Source organism: Scardinius erythrophthalmus (genome assembly GCF_964197995.2).
Source record: "Scardinius erythrophthalmus genome assembly, chromosome: 7".
NCBI classification, from domain to species: Eukaryota; Metazoa; Chordata; class Actinopteri; order Cypriniformes; family Leuciscidae; genus Scardinius; species Scardinius erythrophthalmus.
Window position 1 is genome coordinate 7,654,782 of NC_138227.1, and position 12,448 is coordinate 7,667,229.

General features: G+C 39.4%; 1 protein-coding gene across 1 annotated transcript in view; it reads right to left on the reverse strand.

The window, feature by feature from the left end:
- Positions 1-9,021: 9,021 nt before the first annotated feature.
- LOC308694232 (uncharacterized protein) overlaps positions 9,022-12,448 on the reverse strand; it is a 53,449-nt gene continuing 50,022 nt past the window's right edge. The window contains exon 7 of the mRNA XM_081371646.1: positions 9,022-9,101. Coding sequence (XP_081227772.1) covers positions 9,068-9,101 — 34 coding nt within the window. The 3' untranslated portion in view covers positions 9,022-9,067. The remainder of the gene's footprint in view (positions 9,102-12,448) is intronic.

Genomic DNA, 12,448 nt, shown 5'->3' on the forward strand with positions numbered 1-12,448 from the left:
TTATCTGCAAAAAGGTTCACATACACTAGATTGCAGCCTAGGCTACTTTTAATGTAAATATAATGTTAGTCGTTTGTTTTTCAATTCATAACACATGTGGACAATATGGAGTGAGCTGTAGTCTCTGTCTTATATATTCTTAAATTCTGTCTTATATTTTTTATTTATTTATTGTTTTAACAATTTTTATATTTATTATGCACTGGCCGTAGAGCATTGCAATTTCATTGTATACTTGATATACATTGACAATAAAGATTCTTACTTAGATTCTTACTTACTTTTTAAAGTCTACATTAGAGACCTGCGCAGGACGGATTTCTCCCTTAATAATTCCTAAAAAGCTGACATCTCAGTTCATCGTGATCTCACAAATCTCTGTTATTATCAATGAAACTGGCTGCATAATGAATCTTTCATAATATATACACTTTGTTTGCTATAATCAGATGATTTGCCAGTAGCCTATGCAGAAATCAGCACTGAACAAAAAGTCCATTTTGAGCGGTGAGGGGATTCTATCTTAAATGTCTCTGATTGGCCACTGCGTTCAAGAAATCAACACATATGTCTGTGATTGGCTACATTGTTGCAAATGCAAACATGTTATACATAGAGACTCTGGCCTGTAAATCGTTTCTATTTTGTTTTAGTTGTTCTTGTTGCTTTTGTGCAACAGATGAATGACAATTTATTTGTTTTTAGATGTTCAGTTTATAGATAATTCTATTTTGCGGGAGTCCCGCGAATCGTTTTACTCTCCCCCGCAACCAGCACACACACGAGTGCATTACCGCCCGTGCCCGCACTCGGCCATCAGATCTATATTCCCGAGCCGCACTCTGCTGCTTTGGATCCCGACCATACCTCTCAATAGACTGATTCCAGCGTTTTTATTGTTGTTGTATTGTTGCAACTGTGTGACCGTCACCGTCCTCTTGTTTCACGGACTAGCAGCAGCAGGTGCACCGTGCAGCGCACGTACTTTCATCTCATAAGTCACCTGACCTGCATGGCCAAACGTCCGCTGAGCAGAAATCAGCTCTCAAAGTCTCAGTTTGACCGTTACTGTGTTAGTTAAAAAATTTAAACTGGCCCTAAATCAGTTGATCAGCTGTCATCATTGATTGGCAACATTTCTCATTTCTTGGGTTGACGAACTTGACCAACTACCTATCAGATCTGGGGTGGCCACAGGGGTGGCCAATGAGCTTTCAGGGGTGGCCCCGGCCACCCCAGGCCACCCCCTAGAATCGCCACTGTATGAACAAAACACGAAGGTAAATAATCATAAGAGGTGTGTGTGTAAGACTTGACAAGACTTCTCACTCAAACCACTGCCAGCTGAAGCTTTTGATTGCTTTTAGAGAGAAAAACTGCTCATAACCGCTGGTCCAGGATCAGTTTTCTCCATAATAATAGCATATTGGCGGTTGCCTCAACCTGTTGACACTAATGACCCCACCATAATTAATGAGGTGAAAACAGGGAACTAGACTGTATTCAGAGCAGCGCCATGACAGGAATGAAAGCGAGGCTGTGAAAGATAGACTTACCGACTTTAACTTGTTTTAAATGGCATCCACTGTAAAAACCTTTATAAAACTCCTCGATTACTGTAAGGGGATAATACAGTTAAAGACCCAGAACCAGATATGATGACTGAAGACCCGGAGTCAAGAGTGCAGTCAAATGAAGAAAAGTTTTAATGATGATAGTTTGTATTTTTATCTGGCAGAATGAGTTCATAGGCCGCTCTGTTACAGTTACAAAAATCACAGCAATTACACCCTTCACAAAGTGCTAAGCTACATCCTTGCTTCAGGTTAAATGATTCTGATTGGCTAAGAAATACATAAACATAGTACATTTCCACATAAGGACTGATAGACTGAAGCATTTCTCCATCGATTATGCAGCTGACAGTCGGACCCTGAATTTAGGCACGTCATGGCCTTCCAAGTCGCAGATCTACGTTGCTGGGCGCCAACATGTCATTACCACATACTCCTTGTAGAAAGAGTCTGGATCATCAGTGAGGTAGATGATCAGGCCTTTCAGGATGCGCTCTCTCCTGATGTTTAATGTTGTCACACTACAGCAGGGGGGAAATCAAGACTGAAATTAGCCAAATGCAGAAAGCTGTACAATAAATAGACAAAACAGAATACGTTGCATGCATTTCTACTAACAGAGTCTGTGATCGACATGGCGATCTTCACTCCTCCTTTGCTCTTGAAGATCTGCATCAGTTTCTCTGAAAAGTGGTCCAGCTGTAGCCTGGCAAGCCAGACCTACATCAAGATGTTAGGTCTGGAAACTCACCATAGTCACGGCTCAATCCGAGGGGCGGGATAAACGGCTGTCTTTCAAATTCCCTCTGCACGCAATAGGACAGCGCTTCAACCAACCAGAGCGTTTTTCCAACAGCGGAGCTTAGTTGATAGATTCAACTTTTGCCATATCTGGCTGGCAAAACGACGAACACATCTTCCTTTTTTTAAGAATGACTTAAGTGCCGTTCTTTGCTCTTTTCTCAAAGAAAAACTTAACTCCAAGTCCTCCAGAGTCGCGGCCAAGCCGATTCGAAAGACCGTTGTTCTCCATCAGCAGTCGCCATTCTTTGTTTTCAAGTAGCAGCAGGCAGCCAGGTAACCGTCGCAACTCTGTCGTGTATGTTAAGCCCGCCCCCGCCTACTCTATACACAACGTGATTGGCCTGACCCAATCTGGGTTTTTGCAGCGAGAAGGTTTATTGAGAGTTGCTAGACTACCCTGGCTGCGAAATACATTTTGCTGCCGCTAGGGTGCGTCTAGATTTCTAGGCTAGTCCAGCTGTGATAGGAACGCTGATTGCAGTGGCTTAGTAGTGATCCGCATGAACTCTGCGTTCACCTTCAAAAAAAAAAAAAAAAAAAAACACAGAAATTTGTTTTGTTTATTCTTCTTGCTACAATAAGAACCTAATAATGACTAAAATAAAACACTACATAACATGCTTACTTGCTTCACTCTGCATATATTGAAATGTCCAGTTCTTCTGTAATTCTACAGGGTGGGCCATTTATATGGATACACCGTAATAACATGGGAATGGTTGGTGATATTAAAGTCCTGTTTGTGGCACAATAGTATATGTGAGGGGGCAAAATCCTCAAGATGGGTGGTGACCATGACATATACTAATGTGCCACAAACAGGACTTTAATATCACCAACCATTCCCATGTTATTACGGTGTACCCATATAAATGGCCCACCCAGTAGAATGTACTCAACTGGCTCTAAAACACCAAAATGAGAGGTGTAGTGCTGTTTACATTTAAATGCAGTAGCAAGAGGGCCCTCCTTAGAAATAGCTCTGCCCAGTGGATTAGATGTGCATATAACAGTGGAAAGCTCATCAACTACAGATTCCTCAACTTGAATATTGTGACCTTGGAATGGATCTGGGATGAAAATCAGCACCTCCAAGTCCGAGGCCATGGTTCTCAGTCGGAAAAGGGTGGCTTGCTCGCTTCAGGTTGGTGGAGAGCTCCTGCCTCAAGTGGAGGAGTTCAAGTATCTTGGGGTCTTGTTCACGAGTGAGGGAAGGATGGAACGGGAGATTGACAGACGGATCGGTGCAGCTTCTGCAGTAATGCGGTCCCTGTACCGGTCTGTCGTGGTAAAGAAGGAGCTGAGCCGCAAGGCGAAGCTCTCGATTTACCAGTCAATCTACGTTCCTACTCTCACCTATGGTCATGAGCTGTGGGTCATGACCGAAAGGACAAGATCCTGGATACAAGCGGCCGAAATGAGCTTTCTCCGCAGGGTGGCTGGGCGATCCCTTAGAGATAGGGTGAGAAGCTCGGTCACTCGGGAGGAGCTCAGAGTAGAGCCGCTGCTCCTCCACATCGAGAGGGGTCAGTTGAGGTGGCTCGGGCATCTTTTCCGGATGCCTCCTGGACGCCTTCCCGGGAAGGTGTTCCGGGCATGTCCCACCGGGAGGAGACCCCGGGGAAGACCTAGGACACGCTGGAGAGACTATGTCTCCCGGCTGGCCTGGGAACGCCTCGGTGTCCCACCGGAAGAGCTGGAGGAAGTGTCTAGGGAGAGGGAAGTCTGGGCATCCCTGCTTAGACTGCTGCCCCCGCGACCCGGCCCCGGATAAGCGGTAGAAGATGGATGGATGGATGGATGGATGGAATGGATCAGATACAACTGCTTTTGTGATGGGTATAGATGCTGTTCATAATATATAGTGAAGTTCATAAAGGACCTCATCAACAGCTGACAATGGAACGTGAACAATATTTTCCAACTTCACTAAAAATGTCTACTCCAGTATCATCACTACTTAGAGTTTCAAATTCATAATCTGTATACACAGACTCTGCTGGCCAATCTACAGAATCGTCTGACTGATGCAACTGACGACAATGGGTTTGAAGTCTATTAATGAATGTGGATTGTGTTTCCGGTATCTGTGGGTGTTAAATGTGCTGTAAATATTACTTTCAAATGCACATCCTACAAACATACACTGAACTGTTTCATTATGACTGATATGTCCATTTATGTGTTGAAAATAATCTCTTTCTGTTGCAAGCTCCTTGCATGAGCACACATGACACAGGAATGTTGTTAATTCTTCTGGCTGTGGAGTTTCCTGTTTAGCATGTCTTTTGTACGTGTGATTAAGAAGCTTACTCCTTGTACTAAACATGCATGGGCAATATGTGCATTGACATGGATAGCTAAAACTGCCCCTAAAACACACATGCAACAAATACCTGCTAGCTAGTTTCGATGGACATTCTTTGCACAGCCACATTCACAATCCTAAAAAGGATTCTCACTTCTCACTCGGTCATGTTCATCAAACTGTGAAAGAGAAGATGTTGATTAGGAGTGGGAACCAGTACTCACATGAAAATATGCCTTTTGATTACATGGTTCTATTTTACCCAACTCATTCACTTAATTTGACACACTTTACAATTATCTCATGTAATTAAATTGATTTTAAAATAATTTAAAATGTTTTCTTGGTACAATTGTCTGTACCATAAATATTCAACCAGGTCGCATGAAAATGCATTTTTATACTGTAGCACACGTTGTGTTTTATCATGCAATTGATATCCAAAAATGACTTTTTGCATGCATATGTACGCACTGTAAACCCCTTGGGAAGGTTTAGTGGTGTGGGGGTACGTGCATATTATACGCCGTCAAAGTGCGTATCATATGCACGCTAAAACTGCGTATCATATGCACAAAACAGTTTTTTTATTTTTTGCTTTTACCGTCTCATGTTTTAATATATCTTATGTTGTCAAATGATTGAAAATTTAGAATTTTGAATACTTTTAATATTTATTAAGAGATTAACTACTTAACTGTGGTTGTGAATGTTGATGACCAACTTTAAAAAAGAAAAATACAATATTTAGATCTGGGTTATCATGAAAGGTTACCTTCATCAGTGAAGTTTGACTGAAATATGTTAACTGGGGTACTATACAGTAAAAAGTACTAGGCACAAACAAGCACCAGTATTACACATTACTTTGCATGCATTTAGGGAACGGCATAACAGACTTGAACACAGGGTCCTGGGCAAATTGGTTTAGTGTTTAAATATCTCATGTATCACATTGAGAAAATATAAAGTTGGAGAGCAAGACCGGTCAACAAATTAATGTGGATATTATTTCCACAATGTTTCCAAAACTCATTTGTTTGACCTTCGTAAGCCTGACGAACTTAGAGTGGTTAAAATGTACAGAATACATAGATTGATAATTTCAACAAATGTGCATTTTATACATATCAAATAGCGTGTTTACTGCAAAAACAGACGACTATCATCCATTCTGTCACATTTTTCAGGTGTTCTGATGTAACCCATCTGTCACTTGCTTTGATTTACGATGGGCAGCTCAGCTGCGATGTGACCGTGTTCCCCTCTGTCCCACGCACATGCATACAGCATGCTGTAAATAGGTAGTTTACATGATAACAGCAATCTTAAAATGGGATGTAGGTTACATCCCATCTAGTTTTAATAATTTAAACTGAAAAAAAAAAATTTCTGAATCGTTAGACTGTTCTAATACAGAATTTGCACGTTGCGGAGTAAGAGATCGAAGGGACACTTAGAACAATTCACCTCACATAACTTTCATCGCTGTTGCATATTTCACTCAAAATTATGATATACACATTTTCTTACAGTGAGGTGAATTCTTTACTACAAAAACTCAAACTAATACTTACCAATAATGAATATTCGGGAAATGGACTCGGGGATCTTCTCTCACTGGAATGGACTCGGGAACTTCTCTCACTAGAACAGATTCAGGGATCTTCTCTCACTAGAACAGATTCGGGGATCTTCTCTCACTAGAACAGATTCGGGGATCTTCTCTCACTGGAACGGACTCGGGGATCTTCTCTCACTGGAATGGACTCGGGAACTTCTCTCACTAGAACAGATTCAGGGATCTTCTCTCACTGGAACGGACTCTGGGATCTTCTCTCACTGGAACGGACTCGGGGATCTTCTCTCAATGGAACGGACTCGGGGATCTTGCAGCAATCTGGGCCAGTTTTGGCAAGGATGTGGGACCGTAATCACTGGCGAATCGGAATGTGAACCTAAAGTGGCCCACACATGGCATAGCAAATATGGCCCAAATAAATTACACCCAATTTGGACCCCATTTGGCAAATGCACACTCAGCACTGGCTAACCAAGCTGTCTTAGATGCAGCACCTTTGAAACTGGTTAATTTAGATACATAGCTAAAAAATATCTAAGGAGCTGTCTGCTCCTTGCTCCCTGAAACAATTTTTAAACTAATATTAGCACACGTTTTGCCTCAAACCACCTGACAAATGAAGCCACACAATAGTGACGAAGGAGTTACGTTTAAGTTTATAAGAAAGAAAAACTTGTGGCTTTTAACTGTGCATTTGGTGTCGCTTTTGAATCAGGGTAGCCTTCATCGCGCCGCTGTGACGCAATCGGCCTTCAAATGCGGCCTTCGGAGGATGCAGGCTTCACATTGGGACACAGCTAATGAAACATGAGAGACAGATCATCCATGTAACACCAGCAGTTCAGTCAAACATTTTCTGAAAAGACACGGTCACTTTATATGATGAACAGACTGAAATTAGGCTCTCAGATTTAATAAAAAAGAAATTATTTATTATGTTTTGAATATGAACGAAAGTCTTACATGTTTGGAACGACATGAGAGCGATTAATGACAGAATTTTTGGCTGAACCAACCCATTAAGTCTTACTAGTAAACCAAGCTTTTCACCAAACTAAATGAATCTAGATGATATAGTGCTTTTATGAAAACTCCATATTTTATCTCAGTTTACTTTAATGTATTTGACTTGAAAACAAATGTTGATCACTTTGAAAAAAAATTCACGTGAGCGAGAAGGCTTGATAAACGTTTGAAACTCTTCTCACACTGAGTACAGTATAACGTCTTTTCTCCAGTATGAAGTCGCTCATGTGATTTCAGGTTTCCAGACTGAGTGAAACTCTTGTCACAATATGAGCACTTGTAAGGTTTTTCTCCAGTGTGAGTTCTTTGGTGCTGTTTCAGATGATCATCTCTAGTAAAGCGCATCCCACAGTCACAACACACATGATCTCTCACTTCATCATGTGTTTTCTGGTGCTGTTTAAAACTGCCCTGTCTTGAAAAACTCTGTCCACAGAGAGAACACACATAAGGCCTCTCATCTGAATGAACTATCATGTGACATTTCAGATGTTTTGCCAATAGGAACTTTGTTCCACACTGATCACTGTTCACTGTTAAATGGCTTTTCCCCAGAGTGAACATGCAGATGATCTTTTAAACTTTTTGCATCTTTGAAACTCTTCTCACACTCAGTACAGTAGTACGGCTTCTCTCCAGTATGAACTCGCTCATGTGATTTCAGGTTTCCAGAATGAGTGAAACTCTTGTCACAATATGAGCACTTGTAAGGCCTTTCTCCAGTATGAATTCTTTGGTGCAGTTTCAGTTGGTCAACTCTAGTAAAGCTCTTCCCACAGTCACAACACACATTATCTTTCACTTCATGTGTTTTCTGGTGCTGTTTAAAATTGCTCTGTCGTGAAAAACTCTTTCCACAGAGAGAACACACATAAGGCCTCTCATCTGAATGAACTATCAGGTGTTGTTTTAGATTTGATGACAAATGAAAATCTTTACCACACTGATCACAGTTGAATGGTTTTTCTGCAGAGTGAATGTGCCGATGATTTCTGAGAGTTGATGCTCGAGAAAAACTCTTACCACACTGAGTGCATTTATACGGTTTCTCTCCAGTGTGAATTCTTGCGTGTTTTTTAAGGTCTCCGTTATTTTTGAAACTCTTTCCACACTGAATGCATGTATACGGTTTCTCTCCAGTGTGGACTCTCATGTGCTTATTAAGGTTTCCTTTAATCTGGAAACTCTTTCCACACTGAGGGCAGGAGTGCAGCTTTTTGTCTTTTGTTCCTTGAGTTTGTAAGTCACAGTGTTTCTTCACGTCATTTAGTTTCTTTCTTTGCTCCGTCACTTCCATCTTGTCTAAAATAAACATATTAATCAGTTAGAATCAGTTCAATGAGGTTAAATGTGAGAATTAAAAACACTTAGCAAGCTGAAAACAAGACACCTGTCTGTGTAAAGTATCTTTAATGTGCAAAGGTCAGTTCTGTCATTCACTTGTTAATGTAATTAAAACTGGGTTATGATCATTTAGATGCATTTCTCTATCATTTGTCATCAGTATTTCAGAGCTACTAAAGCAGTCAACAATGAAGAATCAAGAATGGACACCAACCTATTTGTTCCTCAGTATCTTCATGTTTTATTCTGGATGGTTCTGGATCCCTCATGTCTTCAATCTCCTCTTTAATAAACTCCATCTTTAACAGTCACACAGATTTCAGCTGCTACTCCTGGAGTTTGTCCTTCTCTTGAAGGATGATGGGAATATTCCCAGTATTTATTGGTGAATTGTTGTGTGAGGGGCTTCACTGCAGGTGTGAACTGTGATCACTGTGTGATACTGACGCCCACAGGACCAGATCTGGAAAAATCAAAGATAAGTTACTGAATTTATACTGGATTACTTTAACAGTAAACACATATGGTGTCTTTGATTTAGATCAAATATAGAGCATTTTGATGGTTACATATTAGTAGCATATAAAACAACTGTAGTTTGATATTTTTATGTAACCCTGGATATAATAAGGATGAAACGTGGCACAGGCTCTATTATTCAATTAATATCCAAACTAATCAGAAATATAACATAAGACGACAGAAATCAACCATTTATTAAGGGACTGAGAATGATGCACAAAAGGAAATAATCTAACATTTGACCATCAAAATGTGGATAAACTACTATACAATATGATGATAATTTAAAGGTATTTTCAGAATAATTAATTAATCATATATTGCTCACTATTTTATTTAATTGATAATATATTGCCATTAACAGTTGAACTTAAACTTTCTTATTTGGTGAATTGTTGTTAGGGACACCAGATCTGCCAAATTCAAGGTGACTGAGTTTATACTGAAATACTGTAATCTTTACACTCCTTAATTTAAATGACCATGTGTGCTTGATTTTATATAGCCTAAATATAGAGCATTTTGATATGGTTATATATTACTAGCATTTAAAACGGCTCTATGGGAAAGTTGTTCATTGTTAAATTACTCCAGATTTTATAAGGATGTGTTGTACTACAAATTTTTAAAATAAATGTGAAAGAGGTTTCTGTCTATCTAGCAAATAAGCATGTGATTGATGAGAGTGACCAAGTCTCTCTGCGTCATGTGTTTTCTAATGTTGGGTTTAACCTATAACTTTTACTCTTTGTCTCTGAGCATTTGATTTTATTGTATTTACTATCTTCGAACTGATTATGAAATTGACATGATACATTTATCTGACATAATAATAAATTGTAAACATCTGATTTTATTCTTACTGGCTTTGACATTATTTTCAGTCAAGAGCTAAAAAGAATAGTAAAACATTCGCTCACATTTAATGATGCACAGTTATCATTAAAACCTTTTCATACATGAGAGAATGTATTTCATTGAATCAAATTACTTTGCCGCGAGGAAAGACAGTAACGCACAGAGACCTTCCCCCGCTGATTGGTTGCCTCCATTGGGCCGATTGAGCCGGGTCTTACAAATTAATCTATGAATTAAACAGGAATCTAACAAAGATAGCAGAAATCATACACAATATGTACAGACTGAATAGTGCTGATTAGAATAATGACTATATTAATTATCTGTAGGCCGTTACAATACGTACAACGTACATTTAAGCAACACAAACATTAATTCTTACATTATAAATATAATTTATATAAATTAAAAAATATATATTTATAATATAATTATAAATATAACATCTCTGACCTGCAGACTGGAAATATACGACATCCGAAGAAAATATTCCACATTTGTCCTTCATTCACGACCGTTAACAGCATCACTTTCAGCGTCAACTGGTTAAAGTTTCAGCTCTCTTATCGTCTCTCGCGCTTTTTTCTCTTTTATTGCATTAACAATAACGTTAATATAATGTATAAATATAAACACTTCCATACGACGTGTTAGACCGTTGCATTCATAACAGCGTCAAAGGAAAATACAAAGAGAGAGAGAGAGAGAGAGAGAGAGAGAGAGAGAGAGAGAGAGAACAAAACTTCTCTCTTCTGCGCATGCTCAGTGCGCGTGTTCACGGTGTCATTTCTTAAAGGGGCCGCATTCAGTAAATCACATCTATGGATTGTTCTATGATATTCTATGATTAGAATATTAGATTTCTATGTATTAAACCACATAGCCATAAAAGATCATGAATTTCAAACCTGAACCAAACATATTTTTATTCAAAGATTAACAGTCTGTCATTAGTCTACCACAAAAAAAACAACAACCTTAAAATCATGAACTCAAATGTTATTGTGAAAACAACAACAACAAGAACTGTTGTAACTCAGACCTTTCAGGCTATAGACTAACGTTAATAATTATTACGACTAAATTGTTGGTCATTAAGTAAGTAAACTAAATAATTGTGTCGATGATTTGCTTTGTGTAACCCGACATCAGACATTAGGCCGAAGTATTGTTTTGCACACAGTGCCGCGACCAATCAATCACCCCTTTACGACTGGCTGCCTGCACATTCACAGTCCTCGCGGCTGCGGGAACTTGTGCTCGCTTATGGTATCTTTGTGATAATTACTGACAGAATTTTCATTTTTGGGTGAACTAACCCTTTAAATATTTAATAAAATATCAGATTTAACTGTATCATACTTTTCATACCTTTCAAACTCCTTTCATTCCTAAATTCCATTTTTATACCTGGATTCCACAATTCCATCCACATTTTCCACATCATGGAAATCAATAGGGCCCTACATCTTCTGGTCTTTCCCCCCCTCTTTTCATCCCTGAATTACTTTTTTCATTCTTTCCTCTCTGTAAAAATTGAGAATGTTTGGTTCAGGAAATGTGCTACCAGGATGGTGAGTCCATTAAAGGTGCTCTAAGCGATGTCACACGTTTTTTAGGCCAAAACATTTTTTGTCACATACAGCAAACATCTCCTCACCATCCGCTCGCTGCCTGTCCCCTGAATACACTGTAAAAAAAAACGCGGTCTCTGTAGACACCCCAGGCTCCACAAACTGCAAGAAAAACAAACTGGGCTAACCCGCACCACTAAACATAACAAACTGTTCCAGCCAATAACCGACAAGAATGATTTGGAGGTGGGGTTTGGGGGGTTAGAGCGCGGATGAGGAGGAGGGAGGGTCGAGCTAGCCTCCATTTTGTTTGACAATACTTCGAACGTCAACAAGAAGTGACGTCACTCAACATCACTTAGAGCACCTTTAAAACACAGGGGTCCAGTACTCAGTCCATACTCATTTATTGTAACAGATCAGCCATTGAGTGGAATGGGAATCAGATATAGAGTTGTATGGTTTCTATAAACAAATAAACAACAAACAGAATCTTAAATATAATTAACACCATAACACCAACTTCAACTAATAAATCACATAATCCAATTCTAAACAATTCAACATCAAAATAGTAAGAACACTGAAACATAATCACATAGAACATTTCAGAATTAGACCCAAACAAATCTCAAGAATTAACATTAAGAAACAAATCAAAAGAGCACAAACTTACATTGTCAGGAACACATCAACTCTACAAAGGCTCTCATTAGGAAAGAAAGAAAGGACAGTCTGCTTCCATTGCATATGGCACGAACCAACACACCAAACAATAGTGATTTATCAATCATTAAGTGCACCTGAGGAGACTTAGCTCCTCCCATGACTGGCTACGTCATGTGATCCATAGGAA